This window comes from Pleurodeles waltl, chromosome 9 (assembly GCF_031143425.1).
Source record: "Pleurodeles waltl isolate 20211129_DDA chromosome 9, aPleWal1.hap1.20221129, whole genome shotgun sequence".
Classification (NCBI taxonomy): Eukaryota; Metazoa; Chordata; class Amphibia; order Caudata; family Salamandridae; genus Pleurodeles; species Pleurodeles waltl.
Genome location: NC_090448.1, coordinates 382,952,460 through 382,973,632, shown reverse-complemented (window position 1 = coordinate 382,973,632; position 21,173 = coordinate 382,952,460). Strand labels below are relative to the sequence as shown.

At 44.1% G+C, this 21,173-nt stretch overlaps 1 protein-coding gene across 8 annotated transcripts in view; it reads right to left on the bottom strand.

The window, feature by feature from the left end:
* The window catches only part of RYR1 (ryanodine receptor 1), a 1,068,376-nt gene that overhangs the window by 197,869 nt on the left and 849,334 nt on the right, over nt 1-21,173 (bottom strand). For 5 of the 8 annotated variants that reach the window (XM_069206982.1, XM_069206985.1, XM_069206986.1 and 2 more), the window contains 3 exons: nt 18,710-18,786; nt 7,114-7,187; nt 5,886-5,903 (listed from right to left, as the gene is read on the bottom strand). In XM_069206982.1, coding sequence (XP_069063083.1) covers nt 5,886-5,903; nt 7,114-7,187; nt 18,710-18,786 — 169 coding nt within the window. The remainder of the gene's footprint in view (nt 1-5,885; nt 5,904-7,113; nt 7,188-18,709; nt 18,787-21,173) is intronic. The other 3 variants (XM_069206984.1, XM_069206988.1, XM_069206989.1) reach the window with 1 other exon arrangement.

Below are 21,173 nucleotides of genomic sequence, written 5' to 3'. Positions count from 1 at the left end.
CCTGTAAAGCCTATCCTCCCCTTTGAGTGGCGAGGAGAGGCAAAGAATATAGGCTGGGTGATAGACTGCCCACTGTGAAAATGAGTCACAACTTTAGGCAAGAAGGCCACTTGAGTCCTCAACACCTGTTGGTCTGGAAAAAAGGTGGTGTAGGACGGATGCACCAATAGTGTCTGAAGCTCACCCACTTCCCAAGCCTAGGTAATCGCAATGAGGAGCATAGTTTTGAAAGTCAGGAGATGCAACAAGCAGCTACACATTGGCTCGAAGAGTGCGCCATGAGAAATATTAAGATCAAATTAAGGTCCCACACAGGTATCACCAATGGTTTAGGAGGAACACGTGCAAACCTTTTATATATCTCATCACAACAGGTGATTTAAACAAGGCTGGTTGGACTGGCACACGCAAAAAGGCCCAAAGGAGAGACAAATAACCTTTAATAGTGTCCAATGCAAGGTTTGGGTGGTCAAATACAAAAACATTCAATAGTTTAGACTGTAGAGGGTCAATCTTGCAGGTGTCAGACCAAGCTGCAAACTTATCTCATTTACCACTTGTAGCTGCAGATCAAATGCAGTCAACTGCTGCCGCTCAATTGTCATGCATGGAGGTGTAGATTGTCTAGATTTGGGTGAAGGACCCTGCCCTGTTGCTGACGTAGCAGGCCAGCTTGAATTAGAAGCCTCATCATAGCATAGGTGAGCGTGTCCAGAGGCTCAGGGTATGACACTCTCCTGGACCAATCTGGAGCCACTAGAATGACTTGGACCCAGTCATTCCTAATCTTTTTCAGAACTCAGGGCAGGAGAGGCAGATGTGGGAAGGCGTATGAGTCCTGAGTTCCATTCTAGCAAGAATGCTTCTCCTATAAAGTGTTGTCACCAAAATTTCAATGTGCAAAACATCTGACACCACGTTCTTGATGGAGGTGAAACAATCTAGCCAGGGTTCTCCCCAGTGCCGGAGGATGCCCTGCACCACTTCGGGATGTAGGCCTTTTAGGACACATGAATGGCTCATAAATCTCCAACATGCTGGTATGGAGCCAGGACCAAAATTCCCTGATCACCACCTCCCCCAAATGGCCTCCCCAACCCAGATGTGATGCGTTTGTTACCACCACCAACAGAGGGAAGGGAGATGGGTCTGTCGCTGATCCAATTACAGTTGAATAGCCACAACTGCAGACAGTGTAGTTTCCTTCGAGATCTGAAGGGCCTCAGATAGATTGGCTTGGTACTGTGCCCCATTTGAACTTTAGACTGCATTGCAGGGCCCGCATTTGCCACCTGGAGTATTCAACAAGAAGGCCAAAAAGCCTCACAGCTACACCACCATCATCATTTTCGCGAACATCCCGAAGGGCACTAGTGAGGCCAAAGGGGAGCACAGCAAATACAAAATGCTCCTGGCCTACCTTGAACTACAGGTAAAGTCTGTGGGACTTAAGGACGAGTGTATGAAAATACCCACCTTGAAGGTCCAAGGACTCCAGATGGTCGCTCTGGTCCAGGGCAGAAAGGAAGTTGGCCAGGGAGAGCATTTTGAATATGTCCTTCCACAGGAAGCCGTTAAGAGATCAAAGGTGTGAGATGGGCCAAAGACCCCCATCCTTTTTTGGCACAAGGAAAGAAAAAGCGTATCAACCCTCTCCTAGCTCCTTTGGAGGGTAAATGCTGCCTGCCAGATCTATGTCATCGCCCCCGAAAGGATGGAGTGGTCGCAACAGTTGCTGGGGAGACTGATGTTGCATATACACCACCCCCTACTGTAGCCTTGGAATTTTCTAAACTGGTGAGGAAACTGTTTGACAGCGATCAAAAGATCCAGGGAGCGTGCCATAAATCTACTGTTTTTTTAAATGTTCCAAGGCAGAATAAGATTTTTCACCAAGCTGGAGTGAGACAACGATATTCATATCAATGCGAGAGGCCTGTACATGTCCAAAAAAATCTTGTGGAGTGCATCCACACATGGCAGCAGAACACCACAAAGGTGCCCACAGCCCTTCCCAGACAATCAGTAGTGTCAAGGCAAGCATAAAACATGCATTTTCCAGCATCTTGACTAGCCCAAATGCTTTGTGTAAGTGAGGCCCTGAGGACTTAGGGGACCACGGGCAGGATCTCATCAGTGAGGCCCTTACAATCAGTAGTGTCAAGGCGAGCATAAAACATGCATCTTCCAGCATCCTGACCAGCCCAAATGGTTTGCATAAGTGAGTCCCTGAGGACTTCGGAGACCGCTGGCAGGATCTCATCAGCCAGGTCCCAGAGGGGGTGTGTATTTTAACCCAATAAGCAGACTGCATTGACCACACTCAGTGTTAGGCTTGAAGAAGAGAATAATTGTTTTTGAAACACCTCAATCCTCTAGACTCCATATCCAGAGGAGTTGTGGGGAATGAATTAGGGTTCACGCTGCTAGCTGAACAACCAGACTCGCTGAAGTAGGATTTTTAGTGAGAAAATTAGGGACACCAGGTACTAGTTTGTGACTCTAGCTAACTGCCTATTCACAGGTGTGCAATGTCAGGGCTTTAGGAAGGTGCCCATTAAGGTGTCAGTGAATGCCTCAATGAAAGGGAGCATGGGCTAAAAAGTGGCTGGGCCGGACTGTAAAATTCCCATAAGAACATGTCTCAACTTCAATAGAGGGCGTTTTAGGTCGTAAGATTACCACTGCAAATGATGCACTTTCTTCTGCAAGAGGTCCACATGGCAAGTTCAACCCTGTAGCAGGGTAAAGTATCAAGCTCACTGGCCTCTTGTAAGTCAATGTAAAATTGTCATCATCATAATGAGGGAATAAATCATCCCCATTCCATCATAATCATCATTTCTGAGTGGTAATAAGATGTGGTCAGAATTGAAACAAATAAAGATAATGGAGCATCTTATGGTGCATCCACCCTAAAAGAGGCATAGGATAAGAGTCACGCTGTATGGTGACCGGTTGTGCTTTAGTAATTTTGTAACACAACATCAGTTGGGATTGGGTTTAAGTCAGTTCAAGGTCAGACATTGGAACCAGCACAGCATCTGCTTCTGTTGCCTGTGGCATTGGTAACAGCAGCAACAAGGGAGGAATCAAAGTCAACATGGGAGCCCGGGTAAAAATCTGTAACGGAGCCAGTAAGAAGCCAGCAAAGGGTCCAAGGGTGGATCCGCCAATGGCAAACTAACTGAGGGCTCCTGAAGTTCCTTGTGGCCCAAAGGCATGCCAAATGGAGCCGGAAGAGTGCCAAATATCTGCAGCATGCCCTCCTTAAATTTGTCAATTTGCTGCAGCATCGCCAATAGCCCAGTGAAGTCAGGGTGCACTGAAATCAACTGGGGAATCTGCTCCACAACCAGAGATCTGGTAGGAGACTGACAAACATTATGATACCCTTGCACCTTCTTTTTGGATACCAAGTGGCATGGGGTTGAATTCTATTTCACTTCTGCTTGCACCTCTCACTGGAATGACCACGGTAGCAGGAGCAATTCCGTACCTTCAACATGGAACAGGAGAGGGACTTATACAAAACCCACAACACCTTCTGGTGCTTGGTATTAGACATCTTTGCTTCTTCTTCCAGATCACCTTTGGATGCATGAGGGCACACTTGTTGCACATCTTTGAGTTGTTTCATGAGCTCAAGCACCAAACAGACACCTCCTGTGGGTCTGTGACCAACATCTGTTTTCTACTGCTGCAGCACAGTTTGAAACCTGTCGTCTTAAAAGCAGACAGTATTCCCTAGCACACTGGATTTCTGTTTTAGGAGTTGTCTGAAGGCAGACAAATCAGAGCTCTGGATCGGCATTGTAAGATGCAGAAAGAAAGGAACTGACATCAGCACACAGAGATGGTGCTTATACGGGGTTCTGCTCCATCACTCCTGGGGTGGTATGGAGTCAACATGGAGCTTCATGGTGCCTAGTGGCACATAGGAGCATTGCTGGTGAAAGTTTTCTGGACCCAGTCTGGCACCAGGGAAGTATTTTATATATATATACTTTATTCGACCATGGGTCATAAAAGTTACACATTAAATTATACAAAGAAGGTGCATTTGTTTCATTATACTTTCACACTGGCATAAAATAGAGTTTAGAATAAAAATAGCTTCTATAGGCCATGGCCTACTATAGTCCACCATTGTTCCCGATACATAACTTAACATTTAGATGCCAAGGTTTCTAAACATCTGCTTCATAGTGTTAAAAATAATACAAATATTTAAGGCTCTTAAAACAATATGAGGTGGTTTCAGATTCAAGTTTCCCAGGTGGTACCATCACCAAGATAAGTGCAAGCTATCAGGCCCATGATTTAAGCTTTAGAGTGCTGAGTTGATGTTACATAATAGTACAGTTTCTTGGTAGTTTAGGTGGCATACTTTAGTAAGGGCGCCTGCAACCGGCACAATCGTATAGGCACATTTAGGCACTGTCAAGTCATTAAAAACACAAGCACAATGTAATAAAAAGCTTATATAATAACTTAAAATGCTTATCAGATTCATGTTAAAATGGCACTAATGCCAGACAAGTGCATAAAAATAGCTCTTTGCGGCTAACACTAGTGATACAGTAGCAGAACCACAAGATGATTACCCACGTATTATCTAAGAAAAATCTGTTCCAAAGCCCTGTCTAAACCACATGGTCAATAATTCATCATCATCATCATCATCATCAACTTTGTTCGATCCATGACCATAAAAGCACATAAAACAAGATAATAAATAATTCTTAAGGAATAAATAAGTACACATCTTTAACTTGGTGTAAAAACATTAGGACAATAACTTGAATTGCACATGTGGCTCTAAAACTTATCTATAAAGGGATGGGACTTTAAATTACTTTTTGGAGATGGCATCATATGCACCAAGCTGTTGCTAGATACTTGCTTACTGAGAGAATTACATCGGTTGAATTATGGCTTTTTAGAACCCGTAGAGCCAAAGAGCAGTTCTTGAATCCCATGTCCCTGCAAATATTGCGAATCCATTTTAAACGTGGAATCGCATAGGCTGGGCACCAGGGAAGTATTTTAAAGTGAGAAGTATGTGGTTAAAAGTATCCATCAGAAACACAAGGTATTGCAAGTAGCCGCAGTACAAGCTGTACTACTGGTTACACTACTACAGTTATTAGTCTCAGTATTCATAGTAGTTGCATTATTGTTGTTGAGACTAATGGCACTAGCAGGAGAAACAGCAGCAGTAGCAAAGGCAGTACTAAATGCAAAACGAATTGTATTTATTGAGGATTACTACTAGGTGTGAATATATTACATATTTATATTCTGTGAAATAATGGATAGCCGTATACAGCAACTGAAAGATATGAATAGGATGATTGTCCTCCTGAACACAGAACCAGATGTTCGGTTATATATGTCCAGTCTCCAATGGAGGAAGAATGTATTAAGTTCTTGCCGTCAACTCCAGTCTCTTTATTCTTTCAATAGATGCACTGCACATTTCAACATGCTCACGAGTGTCTACTTCTTCAATTGGAATTTCCCTGCATGAGAGGAATGCTTTCCTATTTGAAGAGCGTTGCCCTCTTTTTAGGTCAATATCACAATTAAGAAAGAGCCAGACAAGTTGTAAAGGAATTGGAGCAGCCAAAGCAGTGCCTATGTCCTCAGTACATAGGCGATCACAACACATCCTGCAATACCATCCTCGTCTCTACCTCATGCAAAGATGCAAATCTGCATACCTCCAAGCTTGCAAATACACCCCTGTTACTTCAAATGATGACCAGAAGGAGGGAAGAGGATGGGATCAGCCCCCGCCCAGACCAGTCCCAAAGCCCAACCAGGTTAGAAACACAAAGCAGGTCAGACATTTGAACACATTCATTGGAATGAATCTTTACCCTGTTCGCGGTTGATGACTGGGAGCCAGTGAGGGAAAGGAAGTAGAGAAGGCAGGGGAGATCGGGAGAAGGTGAGCACACACAACACAGCAAAGGAAAAAGGAAAGTATTATTGGCACTCATTAATTGGAGAGAAACAAAAGAACCCTATTAAAGAAACAACACATTAAAGGGTTGTTTTAGAGACCTAGGGGAAGGGGATTAATTTACTACAAAACAACCAGACAGCAAAAATACCATTAATACAATTGATGGGGCTGTGAGTAATACAAAATGGATTTAGTTTAATTAAAAAGTGAAGGCCTAGCATTTTGAGAGCAAGATGAGGATCACGGAGAGGCTTCCATGGGGAACAATGGAAGTAATGGCAACAGAAACCCTCTGGAGAAAGAGTCAGAGCTGAACTTTGGAGCTGGCCCACCAGATTTCCTAGCTAACCACAGACTACTGGTTATGAGAGCAATTAAACTTTGAAGTTGGAAATTACCACGGATGGGCCCCTGCCTTAATGGCCTTATGGTATGAAGAACATAAAACAAAAGTATCCCTTAGTTCCTACCTGTTGCAGAGTGAGATTCAGGATAGAGGAACCATACATGCTAGATATGCCTGAAAATAAATGGTAGCCTCACGCATGCAAATTGGAAATACCCATATCATCACCAAGTATTACTCCCAAAACATGAATGGGGTCCTAGGAATCTAAATGACTGTGGCCTGTGCAACAGTTGTGCGAAGGAGCTCAGTGAAGGAAGGAAATAGAAAGGGAATCAAGGTTTGGGTAACAAAATGTCTACCAGAGTCAGTCAGTGTCAGCTACAGTTGGGGGCGTTGAGAACTGTAGTATAATTGTCTGTCCTCTTTAGCCATCTGGGATCATAAAGTAGAACTGTAATGAAGCTGACCATCAGAAAGCACAGTAACACGAGGAAGGGGTCGTAACAGAGCCCTTCTTTCAAAATTGGATCAATCATACCATTTTCTTCAGGAATTATTTAGGATATGTCTGACTCTACTCTCCAGTGTCCAAAGTGGAGGGTTGTGTAACTTATCCTCCAATATAATCTGATTTCTTTATTATTGCTTATAAAGCATCTTCACATGAGACAAAATCCTTTCCTTATATATGGAGAGATGTATCCATTTTCTTGCCCTCTAGGCAGAGCAACAATCCACCCAACCCCACTGCCTGTCTTTGGAAAGGAGTCATGCTAGATCCTTTACTTACTTGTACCGTCCTCTGTCACCATGCCAAGACCTTCTGCTTTGTTCTGCCGCTCAAATGCATTAAGATCCAAAACACTGCCAGGAAAGAAAGCAAGATAATATATAAAGAGAGGTATTAGGAAGGAAAACAGTAATTAGAAAGCATAAACAAAGGAAGGAACTAATAAAGACACAGAAAATACAAAGGTAGATGAGAACAGACAAAAGAAAGGGAAAACAGTAGCAGATGGGAACGGCAATGGAAGACATAAGCGCAGAAAGAAGCAGATAGATAAAAGTTAAGTATTCACATTAACATTGACGAGGGAAGACATAAGTAAAGACAATAGTTGATGTGACAGGGAGAAGGAGGGACTTGAGCAGCATAGAGGGGAGACATCAGTGAACCGTGTTTAACCCCTGGGCAAAGATCAGTTATGAAATTTAAAAAAGACAAGTGATGAGAGTAAAGAAAATGGAAAACGTGAGAGGAAAGACAAACTAAACTGTGAGCACAAATTCAAAGAATGAAAAAAAGGCAAAAGGAGATATGAGCAATGGCAACTGGAAGCTAGTATGCATTTGATTGTATTATAATGTAAAGGGGAGCTCTCTTTCTTCGTTTCCCTGGTGTGAGCCAGGACCTTTTGATTTTACTCAAATTATGTGTGTACATCACTTACTTTTTAGGGCTGCTAGCAATCCCCTTTCAACCACTGGTGTGTTCTTGTGTCAGTCACATTTTATCCTCTCACTACAGCATACAGCATGGGGTACTGGTCAGCACACTTCAACCTTTGGCTAGCTTAACTGTGAGTGAAGGTATTCTGCCTCTTTCACAAGGAACTCGTCTCCACTCAAAGTAGTTCCCTTAATGCCAGATGCTACTATGTAGATGTGTGCATATTCTATACTGGCAAGGGCCCTGCAGATACCCCAACAATTATGCTTTGCAAAAGCAATGAGGAAACAAACACACATTTGGGCAAAGCCAAAAGGCTGGCAATCAATGCCAGACCTATTAATATTGGCCAAGCAAAATGTCTGTACAGAAACTGTGCTTTGGGCCCTGCACACCATGACCCTCACAAATTGTGAGAGAAGAAGATGCACCTGTCTGCTGATGCTGCTTCAGCTCCGTGACAGTAGCTGGCTGTCAGTGTGGTCATGTTTTCAATGGGAGCATGATGTCATTGAACATATTATGAGTGATGTAATATGTGAGATATTTCTGTTGGTAATATGGCCTTATTCCCGATTTGCATTAACAGAGTTAAGCAACAACAGCAACCTACTGGCCTGCAGTCCTAAAAGATAAGATCACCTTTGCTGGAGATTAACTGCAATAAAACAGCACAGTGATCCTGGTTGTTTGATTTAGGTTGTTTTAAAAAGCTTTACTTCCTCTATTCTTAGGTTAAGGCAGATTAAATAGTTACCAAGAGGTCCCATCTCATTTGTGACAGCCAACAGGTTGCATTATAGTATGTAGATAGATTTTAACATTGAGGTTTTAGCTAAATACCCCATCATGCAAAGTACTCTTGGCTAACAATCTAGAACTGGCCAAAGTGACTCTGGTTTACTATGGTAAGAATGGCCCCGAAATGACAGCAGGTGAGGCAGGTAGTGGGCCACATACCAACAGCTGCATATAAAATGTACATTGACAAGTACCTTGACATTCCGTGAACATACAATGGCATTGACTGTAGCCTTGTGCATCTATATGGTCACAAAACTTGTTTGTGACTTTACACACACACATATTCACTAAAAATAAAAAATAAATTACAGGGACGTTATAGTTAGGTGAAAATGTCAATTCAAACATAATGGACCTGCCTTAGATCTTGGCGGTGTTACGGCCAAGCCACGTCGGTGGCAGACCAGAGTACTCTGTCAAGTTGACGCTGTTCCACCTGCCGTATTTAGATGTATTGCAGCTGAACCAAAGACCGCCATGAAGAAGCGGTCTTTCTAGCCCTCAGGCAGGCAGGTTCCCGCTGACCATAATTAGATGTTACAGCTCTGAAGGCGGTGCCATACAGGCAGATTGCTGACAGAGGGAGCCTATCGCTGGACCCAATCGACATTGGACAATGGCACTGCCTATAGAATATAGGTGAGTCACACACACACACACACTATACCTTAGCCATATGTGTCCCCTGCACAACACACCATATATACACCATTATCCATTGCCCTTCCAACACCACAACACATGGACATGCCGGAGACACACATTGCCATATACCCATGACACAACACACACATACCAATGACACTGCACCCACACACAACCTAAGTAAAACAAAAAACACAACTACACACTCAGCTACACAAACACACTCACACCAAAGCACAACTACACACATCACGACAACGACCACCACACAACAACACTCACCTGAATGTTACACACAGCAACACAACACACAACAAAACCCATATGCAAGTGGCACACAGACGAACACAACCACATCACCCACTCTACCTCCTTTCACCTCAACCAGCCAATCCAATCGTAAGCACACACACACACATACACATACTGACTCACACACACAACAGGAAGCACAATTTTACCGGTACAGGTCCCCTTGCAATGCACACACATGGAAACAATTGACAAGTATGATTGTACAGTCATTGTGGTGCCAGCGTTCATTTGACAATGAATAATGACACCACAATGACATTAGTGTATGTGTGCAATATACGTGTTGTGCCAGTGTGTCCCCATCCATGTCTGACACAATCGTGTAACCGATATGTGCATGTTGCAGTCATATAAAGAGATTGCTGTGACATGTATATGCCTGCAGTGGTCCCAACCTCACATGTATTGCCCACCCAATGTAGCCTGGCAGTGCGGGTTCCCTACCTTCGAGTCCGAGGATGGGGGATGTCGTGTTTTCTCTGTGGGTCAGTGGCAGCAGCAACTGCATGTCTTGTCCAGTTGAAAACGGAAATGGAATCGGGGGAAAAGGTAGGTTATTAGCTCATTTCACCCCCAATCCACCAACTCAAGTGTCAAGGTCGGACTGACACATTTTGTTTGATGGTAAAGCACATCCAAATCTACACAGCGGTAAAGGTGACTGGAGTACCGCCGGCAGCCACTTTTCCCTATGACGCCATCAACGCGGGTGGAGTTTCTTGGCAGAGATGGCGAGACGAATCCGGTGCTCGTCTATGGGACCTCACATCTAAATCCGGAGATCAGATCCCATGATGTAGGCAGCAACACTACAATGGTCTCTGGAGATTAGCCCCAAAAAAGCACAAATGGCCAGAGGGACACATGCATTCCTGAAACACCATAAGGTCAGATGCTGCAAACTGTACCTTTGGCTCCTTGTCAATAGTTTGCATTTTTCACCAGGAAAATAATGTTTGTGTTTGTTGCTCTCACAGAAATGTATAAAACATGGGTCATTTTGATGTTCTATGAGAGACAGTCCTCAAGCCACGGTGCTGTAACTGCTCTCTCGGCTGTAATGTTTAATGAAACAAACCGTTTCCTGTTTTGCCAGATGCCTCTTGTATTTTAAGGTAAAATCTAATTTGAGCAACATTGTCATCAATTATGTTGTTCTAGATGTTGCAGTGATATTATTAATTATGTCATTGAACATATCATGAGTGATGTAATATGCGAGGCATTTCTGCAGGTAGTATGGCCCTTTGGTACAGCTCTGACGGTCTGTACACCGACGTGACATTCTTTTGATCCAGCACTTAGGTATGAGGGGCCTCAATGGCCAACCCCACCACCTCCACCGTCGGACCTTCATCCCTGGATGCAGCGCTATCGACAATGCTGCCAGACGTTGCCCCTCAGAACAGGTCCCGTTGTGATGTCCAGCGGCTTTTGGAAGAGGAGGAATAAAGAAACTGTCTCGATTACATCATTGGACGGGCTCTGGCTCTATTGATTTTCACCCCTATGGAGTCTCTGACTATGAATTTCTTGAATTTCAAGGAATGTCCTCTGCCAGAGGGTTAGACACCTCCCCAGAGTTAGCTATGGATGTCCCCTATGGGCCACCAATGCCTGAAGTGGTCTCTCTGCATAAAGTGGTGCTAAAGGCCTCTAAAGTTTTAGATCTTCAACTGCTCACCACAGAAACCAAGAACAACATTCTTACTGAGGTCTTTTTGCCTTCTACTGCAATTTTGAAACCCCTTCTTCCCTTTAATGAGACTATTATAGAGCCTGTTTTTGGCATCATGGGATAAACCCTCTTCCACTCCAGCAGTCATCAGGCTTGTAGGTCCTTGCTATTGCCCAGATCCAGGAGACCCAATGTTTTTCTCTGGTTCACTAATCACCAGAGGGCCTTGTTGTTTAAGCCTCATTTTCAGGAGGATAATCTGGGAGTGCCTTTCTGACAGTTCCCTCTGATAGGGAATCGAAGTGATCTGAGACTTGGGGCAAGAAGGGGTTTTCTGCAGAGAATAGGGCCATGAAGCCCCTTAATGCTAACTTCATTCAAGCCAGATAGAATCATGCCTTCTGGGATATGGCCCAAATGATCTTGCCACATGTTCCGGGAGATATGAAAGCCTATTTCCAGGAGCTCATTTCACATGGTCAGAATGACACTGCAGATTCTGTGGCCCAGTCAAAGGGAACTTTTGTCACCATCTGTAAGCAGGCTTGGCTCCACATGTCCAACTTTTCTGTAGATCCTCAGGTAAATCTGATGGAACTTCCTTTTGATGATTTGCAACTTATTGGTGATTTGGCTTCATCTTTGGAGCATTATAAAGCTACCGCTAGTTTTGTCAATTTTGCAGATTCTCAAGAAAAATCTTCCTTTTATCTCAGACACTATCAGCCACATCTCAAAAAGCTTAATCCCGCCCTCATTCATTCAGGGAAAGAGCTGTGGATCAGCTTTACAACCCTCCTTCTCTCCCACACCACCAAGAAAACAGCTCGTTTGCTTCCCCAACATCACACAGAGATTGTGAGAGGACAGGTTTCTCATTTTCTTCCAGCCTGGAAGGCCATTACTTCGGACCTCTCGGTTCTGAAACTCATAGAAAGGGGCTAGACCCTTCTCTTTCTTCAGGGTCTGCCCACCATCCCAGCCTCCCCTTCTTTTTCAACTTCATACAATTTAGCCATACTTCAACAGGAGGTGGCAGCTCTTCTCCTGAATGAAGTGGTGGAGTTAATGCCAGAGCAGGAAAGGTGCCATGTATGTTACACACAGTATCCCTTGGTGCCCAAGAAGGACGGTGGCCTGCATCCCATCTTGGACATCAAGGGCCTGAACTTCCTCCTCAAAAAGGACAAGTTCAAGATGCTGACTCTAGCTCAAATCCCACTGGAATTGGAGCTTGGGACTGGAAGTGTCAAGCGACCTGCAGGATGTATACTTCCAGATCGCTATCCTACAGTCACACTGGAAGCACTTGTAATTTGTGGTGGGTATACACACTACTGGTTTGCAGTACTTCCCTCCAAATAATTCCAGTTCATAGGGTTGGTTCTGGACACCACTTTTCTCTGTGTCTTTCCTCCACCTCAGAGGATCACTGACATCCAGGAAAGAGTTCCATCCTTTCACCTACATGAGAGAATCCCAGTTCTGAAACTTCTCAGATTCCTAGATGTGAGAAATGTATGTGGTGCGACTGTGTGTCCTCACCATGTAATACACTATCAACCCCTTTAGGACTAATTTGGTTTTGTTTGTTAAACCTTAGCCTAACGCTGAGTAGCTTTTAGCTTAACGGTGAGTAGCTGTGGCTCTGAGCTGTCAGGCTTATAAAAAGGAAAATGTGTAAAGCTTTTAAACAGCACGAAAACAACTGAAGAAGAAAGAAACTCGGCACTCAAGAAATCTGACACAAGGTTCTAAAAACAGAGTATACTTCTACAAATTTATGGACACCAAGACAAAAAAAAGATCCACCGGAGGGTTGCGGAGATATAGATTTTACAAGAAACAATAACTCAGGACCTTTCACTGACCCACCAACAAGCACTGGCAAATTCAATGAATCTGACCCTTAGAAACTTTTTTCAGGAAAACGTTTACAAGCTGGAATGCAGTTACTTAAAGTTACTTTGGGTGACTAACTCCTGCAGGACGCAAGTCATGGGTAACCAGCAACATTTAAAGAAACAGTTATTCCCCCAAGAACACAATCTCCCTTTCAGTTTCAGCGTCAGTTATTGAGTGGTCTGATGCAAGTGTTACAGGATAATGAAGATGCTCAAGGATGCTGAAGATGCTGTTCAGTCAACTGGGGTCCTCCTGGTACTGCTTCTTGGTGCATGGTCCTGGTGAGGTGATTCTAGCCCTAGGAATCCACATCTCTCAAAGTCTTTTTGAGGTCAGCAGAAGTCCAATCATCACTGGGCTACCAGTCGCCCAACACAGCGGTTTCAGTAGCTTCCTTCTTTTGGCCATAACTCTCTTGATAACCAAACTGCACTCTGATGTCTCTACTGGGTCCAACTCCAACAGGCTCAGGTGCAGCGTTTGAGCATCAGGTCCTGATCTTTTGAACAGCATGGAAATGAGGAGCAGTTTAGAAAATGATCTGGGTTACCAACTTGCCCCAGCACCGTTCTTAAGCTTTTGTGGTTCTTCTTCTGTCTGGGCCCATGGGACGACTTATTCATGAGCAGGACACAGCAGGCACAGTCCTTTATTTTGCTAGCCCAAGGAGCAACAGGTGCAGTCTAACTTCAGTGCAGCTTCTTCTTCGCTGGTCAAGGGTCAGCAGGGCAGTCCTTTTTAGTCCTCATCTCCAGTCAACCCAGATCTGAATTCTGGGTGCCAGGGATGACCCTTTTATGCCCAGAAAATTCCCCTGTGGAGGTTACAGTCACTACCCAAACGGCTACCAGGATCCCTCCCACTGTTATGGATTCATTTTAGTACCTTGCTCGGGCACATATATTTTAGCTTAGTTTAGACCTGCGGCCTGTGCCTTTTTACCCAGATAATATGCTCTATTTTCATTTATTCATTTTAGAATAGCTTGCTTTTCAGAGGGGATGTTTTATTTTTCCTAATCAGCTGCTATTCTGCGAGAGCACTGTTATTATTATACACAACATTTCTCATCATGTTGACCCAAGGTTGACAAGGAACAGTATAAGACCAAGACGAAACAATGTTTGGCATTGCCGCCACAAAAGCACACACAGTCTAACACTTAGATACATGCCCAAGTCAGGCCTATTTCCCAGAACGAAAACATGCTTTTCTATAAAACACCATGTAGGCCAAGAGGGGACTGAGAGAGGTCCTTCCAATCAGGATTTCCATCTATACTGCATGTCATTTTTCAGCAAGACCTCAGCATCATCTCTGCAAGCCAGCTAAGGAGACAAAGGGCAGACCTTAATTCTAAGGTAATGGGGCTGGGTGCTCCTCTTGCAGACTGAGTATAGACAGTTTGGGCTATTACCGCTGTGCGCCCGCTAGAAGCTAGATGCTAGGCGTTAGGTATGAATTCTTAGTAAATTTTTAATGCAATATGTTGGGATTGTTCATCTTTTTCTCACTAACCGTCACAATCCTAATTTTGTTATGCCTCTTTATCGTAATAATTGCAGCTCTTATATTTTTACCTAGATTGCAGTTTTTGCAATAAATATATTGCAAACCACCCTGCATTTCTTTATTGCCTGTGTGTGTGTGTTTGAGACCTTTTGCAAACGAGAGAAAGGGGTAAGGCCTGTACACCACAATTTTCCTGAGAGATCACTAGGGTATGGCTGCCACAATTCACCTTTCCTTCTAGGGTTGGGTGAGGTGCTGCTAGCAAGCCGGTAGGGTTGGGCCCACATCTGCCAACTGGTGTGGGAATGACTCAGTCATTCACAAGTGGTGGTGCTGCTGAACCAAATTCAGCAGTCTTGTGCGAATAACAAGAGTCTTACGACACCACCTGATGAGAACTTTCTGTGAAGTGCGGCATCTTTCTATCCCAGAATGCTCTATTCTGCACACTCTCAAGATGGCAGAACACCACTTTCAGTCTCAAGCGCTTTGGTACCCCATCCCAGGGGTGTGGTACCAGTGGGTTACATGGGAAAATAAACAGTTTGGCAACTGGTTTCCCCTCTCTATTCATGCTCCAGGCTGTTTGCCTGAACAATACAGCAGCCCCTCTCCCATGTGTTCACTATTTTCCATTCAAAGGCGGCTCTCCTTTGAAGCTCGCCTTTTAGGCTAACACCCCATGTGGCTTCATGCCTGGGAGAGGTAACACCTCTTCCAACATCTAGCCGCTACTGTGTCCCTTCCTGGGAGTCATTCACAAGTTTCCCCAGAGGGACTGTGAGGACAGTCTTTGTGTACAACTTTAAATGAGCACTGGAAATCTTGTGCAACCAAAGTGGCAACTTTCAAAAGTTACACTTGGCCCACCAGTGACATTAGATTCGACTTAACCATTAAATCATAATTATTGCTCTGATTCTTTTGATACCTTACAGTACCAACTTCAGTAGCCCCACACAGCAGTTAGCAGGGCTGAAGTACCAACTGGTATCTCTACTTGCCAATGGTCCTGCTAGTCTCTCTTACAGTAAAAACAACAATTTCGTTTTTTTGCTGTTGGAGCATGTCAAATTGCATGTTCCACTTTCTATTATACAGCACTCTGCCTTAGGGCTTGATAGGCCTATCTTAGGGGTGACATATATATTAGAAAAGAAGGATGGGGCTTTGTTATTGCCATAAATGGCCGTCAAGTTAGGAGTCAAAACTAATCTACCAACCTTCAGTGGTAGTCTGAGAGACATGTTAAGCGATGCCAATTAACTATGTACCTTTGTAAGGGCCAGAGCACACATACTGAGTCTTGATCATCAGGGTTCAGAGCATTTCAGAGCCATTTCACCAGTGCCTAGTAGTCAAAATGGCATCACAAAGTGGGGGGAATCCTGCCAAAGCCTGTTTCCCCACATTAGGTCTGCTGGCTTCCTGCATTCTCCTAGTTGCGTATAGCATATGAGGGTCCGGCAGTGGTGCCTCAACAGGCAGTGGTTCTGATAGGAGGGAAACTAACAAATCACACTGATATCTCCCCCAGCGCCGTGGTGGAGGTGGTTTGGAAACAAGGTAAACCTGAGCTGCTGAATGGCCTTCACTCCCTCTCTGATCGTGACTTCGGTAGCGATGGGTGCCTCCATAGTAGGGTGGGGAGTCCAATTGGAGGATCTGAAGATCAAAGGCCCCTGGTTTAAAAAAGAGTGGGTTCTCACCATCTACCCCACTGGAACTGCAGGCGATTTGGCTAGCACTTCCTCCCTTCCATTCAAGGTCGGTCCTTGACAGATCTTGACGGACAACACAACAGTGATGTGATACTGGGGGAGAAGAAGTGAGAATGTGAAACTGTGGTCTCCGGCAAGAGTCATTCTCATAGCCTCGGATTAGTCAAGAAGGGTGGGGTGTGCGGATAATTAGCAATTTTCCACACATCCCTCGCTTTCCCTCAGGACAGACATTCTCCCCCAGTCAGGGGGAATGGTTCTGCACCCTAATCTAAGTCTGCTTTGTGGACCTGTTGCAAGCCAAGCTGGCGTAAGTTTAGAAAAATGCACTTTCCCTTGCTCATAAGGGATGCACAATTGACACTGTGAAGGAGTATTTGCCTGCTTTGTCTGAATTCCTCTGCCTGCCGGACCATCTGTCTCCATGAGAAACCCTTTATTGTTGTACTCTAACAATGTTAACTTTCAAAACTGTGTTTTTGGTTGCTATCACTTCTGCTAGAAGTGTTAGTGAATAGCAAACCCTTAGCAGTCGCCCTCCCTTCACTTCTTTCTATCAAGGTAAGTTGGTGTTGAAAACCAGAGCTGCTTTCCTTCCTACGGGGTGACCCTTTTCCATCTCTGTCAATCCATTACCCTTCCAATCTTCTAAGGGCCACACCATCCCATAAACACTTGCATCGACTGGATCCTAGCTGGGTAGTTAATTACTACCTGGACCACACCAAGGATTTTTGATCGGACAGCCAGCTCTTTGTCAGGGACTGTGGTGCCCATAAAGGTAAGGTGGTGCAAAAGAAGACTTTCTCACAATGGATCATTCTCTGCAGCAAAACATGCTACACCTTAGCCAAGAAAAAACCTCCAGAAGGGATCAGAGTCCATTCCACAAGGGCTAAGTCAACCACTTCTGCACTTGCCAATTCCAATTACAGAAATCTGTAAGGCAGCAACATGGGCATCTCTGCACACCTTTGCAAAGCACTACTTCCTGGAATTACAGGCTCCTAGGGATCTACACTTTGTCAGGTCCATTCTGCAAGATTTTGTCGTCCATCAACCCTCCTTCTGGGTAGGGTACTGCTATGAAATCTATTCTACAGATGTGGAATCTTCAGGTAGAAGTATCCATCAGAAGAAAAAGTTACTAACCTGCGGGAACAACAAGGAGTATCTAGTGAATACTCTATTCACATGCAGATTCTTCACCTACCCAACCTGCCCACCTCACTTTTTGACAGGTTATAGTAAAAATAAGTAAAACCCCAAATCACATCTTTTGATACTGTACTTCAAGATCAATACCAATCGGTCCTCTCGCCTTGAAGGCTTAGGGGAAAATGGATGGAAACTGACTTTGTGCCAGGGCAAGTGCCTTATGGCCTCAGTGACACTTCCCAACATCACTTCCAGAATAAGGTTTTGTAGTTTCCCAGATCCAGTATGGCACCTGGAGTTTTCTACAGATGAGGAATCTGCAGGTAAATACAGTATACACCAGAAAGAATTTATACATAAATATATTATAGTACCACCTTCTGACCACTTCGCGAAGCTGAGCAAAGAAAAGGGAGATGGGAGCAAACATGTTACTCTGCACACATAAGCAGAGGCATGAATAATGAGTAAAGATAAGGGGGAGCAAGGGAAACAACAAGGAGATATGTGGCCAACAGCAAAAAGCAATGAAAGCACAGACACAGAAGTGTGAGCCAGGACAAAAAGAGATGATATGAGAAATGGAATGGAAAAACTTTAGCAAAGAGAAAGAGGTAAGCTGTGCAAAGTGAAGCTTAGCCATAAACAAGTATAATCTGAGACATAGGCAATGACCAAGGAAATATTAGCGTGTAGAACACTGAGACGTAACAAGGACAAGCACAAGGGAAGAGATGTGTCATGTGTCATGTGTCATGTGTCACATGGAACACTAGAAAAAACAAGATTATAGACAGATGAATAGATAGATAAGGACAGGCAAGACAGAGTAGGAGAGATAGAAATAACAGTAGAATTTTGTTCTGAAATACCTTCACATGCATTTTCTTCCCAACTTATTCCAAACAGGCATCCCATCTCTTTCCTCCAGGGCAACTATGCCCATCAGTGCATCACAAAAGTACAACATTAGTTTCCTTTTTTGTCAGTCCAACCTAAAGATCATCCTGCCCTCCAAGTTTGTTTACATATTTAGTCTACCCCAACCACCACCATAACAAAATACAGAAAGACTTCTGGAGTTTATAATGAAATGTCCATTAGTACCCCTGTTTACAGTACCTCTCGGACATAAGGAAGCCCTTTTAAAATCTGCTATTTTATTTAGTTTCTCCAACTCTTTCGCCCCAGTACACACCTGCAAGTCTGCATCAAAGCCTGGACACTCTGGAAGAATCCCACTTCTCGTTTATCTTTCAGGTAATCCAGCATTTTCTGCAAGAAATACAATTTTTATGAATCACAAGGCTATACAAAGTTCTAGTAGTAGATCAAAGCATCAACTTATTCCTATCATATCTAAATAGGTGTCATTCTACGTCCAAGTTTCTGGTGGAACTCCGTGTCCTAACAGAGGATTTTCACGAGGCATATATATCAGATTTGGAAAGTGTAACTGAAAATCTACAAAACTAAAAAGATGCCATCCTAGATTATCTGATGGCTCAGTAGATGTTTAGGTATGAATGTCTACATGCCTCTAGTACTGTAGGGGATGAGCACTATAACTCTAACCCAACACCTATGCTGTTGACACCAAAAAGGAGACTTTATGCACAGACCAAGCACCAGATGAAGCACCAGCCCCACTTACAGCATTCCACTCTACATTCTATCTGACTGATTCAGACACAAAGGAAAATCTTAACCCATTCTGAACTTTATAGAGCCCCTGTCTGTAACATGTATGTTTTCTATTCCGAAGACCTTGTGAGAGGTTTCCTGACTCGTGTGGGGTTGTGGAGTATGGGAATAAAGAGATATGTACAATCTCAGGTGACAATGAAGTGCTCATGAGCGGGTTTCAAAAGTGTGAAAAAAATTGGGTAAAGGGAATGTGAAAGGGGTTTCTATATGATGAGCTGATGAACAAGTTACCTTCAGTAATGCTCTTTGTGGTGGGTAGCCTGAGCACAGATTCATCATCATCTTAACAAAATTCCATAGGTGCAAGAGTGGTTGTAGAGGATTTCTCAGCAGTGTTCCTGCACGCCACTCGGCGGTGTTGTGCAGCTCCCTTTTGGCTTTGTTCTGCCCTAAAAGTGAAAGGGCAGAACCGCATGTAAGCGCCACCCCTGCACACTAATGTTATTTTCCTGCTTGACTCTTTCATGCCCTCAGATACACAGCACAAAACAAATGGAGGTATCAGTGTGCAGAGCTCTAACTTTTTTAGATGGCAAAAAAAAACGCTCCACAGAATGGAGAGGTGGGATGGCAGGGAGTAATCTGCGGTTAGAGTATGTACCGGAAAGAGTATTACCAAAGGTAAGTAGCTTCTTCTTCTGGTAGACACTTATAACAGCAGACTCTTCAGTTTAAGAATAGATAACACAGCAGTACCTCCCAAAGGTGGAAGGTCTGTGGAGCGGGCTCAGACCAAAATGTTCTGCAGTACAAAATGAGCAAAATTCCTTTGCCATCAGTACTCGATGTCAAAGCAGTAGTGCTTTGTGAACGTATTCACTGACGCCCCAGGCGCAGCCTGGCAGATGTCAAGGACAAGTGCTCCTCATGCAAACGCAGTGATAACAGCCTTGGCCTTGATGAAATGGGCTCTCAACCCCTCCAGAGGCTGTCCTTGGCCAATGCATAGCAGATCTTAATGCATAGGACTATCTGCCTTGACAGTCATTTTCTGCAACACCTTACCTTTCTTCACCCAGAAAACCCCACAAGAAATTACTGCATATCCAATGATATTTGGTGCCATTGATGTAAAAGCGTAAATGTCTTTTTGGATCCAGCCAATTGAGTCTCTTTACCTGTTTCGAGGGAGGCAGAGCAAAGTACTTTGGAAGGGTGAGGGACTGACTGAGGTGAAAAGGAGTCACAAATTTTGGCAAAAAGGCTGCCTTGGTCCTCTGCACAAGTTTGTCTGGAAAAAGGTGGTGTAGGGCAGTTGCAATGAGAGAGCCTGGAGCTTACTCATGCAACAAGCTGAAATTAATGTGCCAAAAAAGACAGTCTTTAGTGTTAGAACATGCAACAAGCTGCTGTGAATAGATTCAAACGGAGTACACATGAGAAATTTCAGGACTAAATTAAGGTCCCACTGTGGCATTACAAATGGTTTGAGAGGGAATAACTATAGGTGATTTAAACAAGGACAACCAACAGGAATGATAAATAACCTTTAATAGTGCCCCCACAAATCCTTGCTGGGCCAAAGACAAAACAAATAGCAAGACAGCTTGGCTTGCAGAGAGTCTGTCCTGCAGGCCAACCAGGCCACAAATGTGACACGGACACCAGCATAAACTGACTTTGTGTAAGGACGCCTAGCAGCCAGGATGACATCCACAACTTTGGCTGGAAAGTCAAAGGCCATCAATTATTGCCACTCAATAGCCATGTATGGAAGTGCAGATTGTACAAGTTTGGGTGGGCAACCCTGCTTTGCTGCTGAAACAGAGGATCTCTCAAATTAATTTTCTGATGGGAGGGCAGATGCACATGCTGAGAAGTTCCAGGTATCACCCTCTTGAGGCCTAATCTGGGGCCACTATGCTCATTTGGGCCCGGCTGTTCCTTATCTTCTTCAGAACTTCGGGCAAGAGAAGGAGAGCTGAAAAGGCATAACGCTATCTCATTTTCCACCC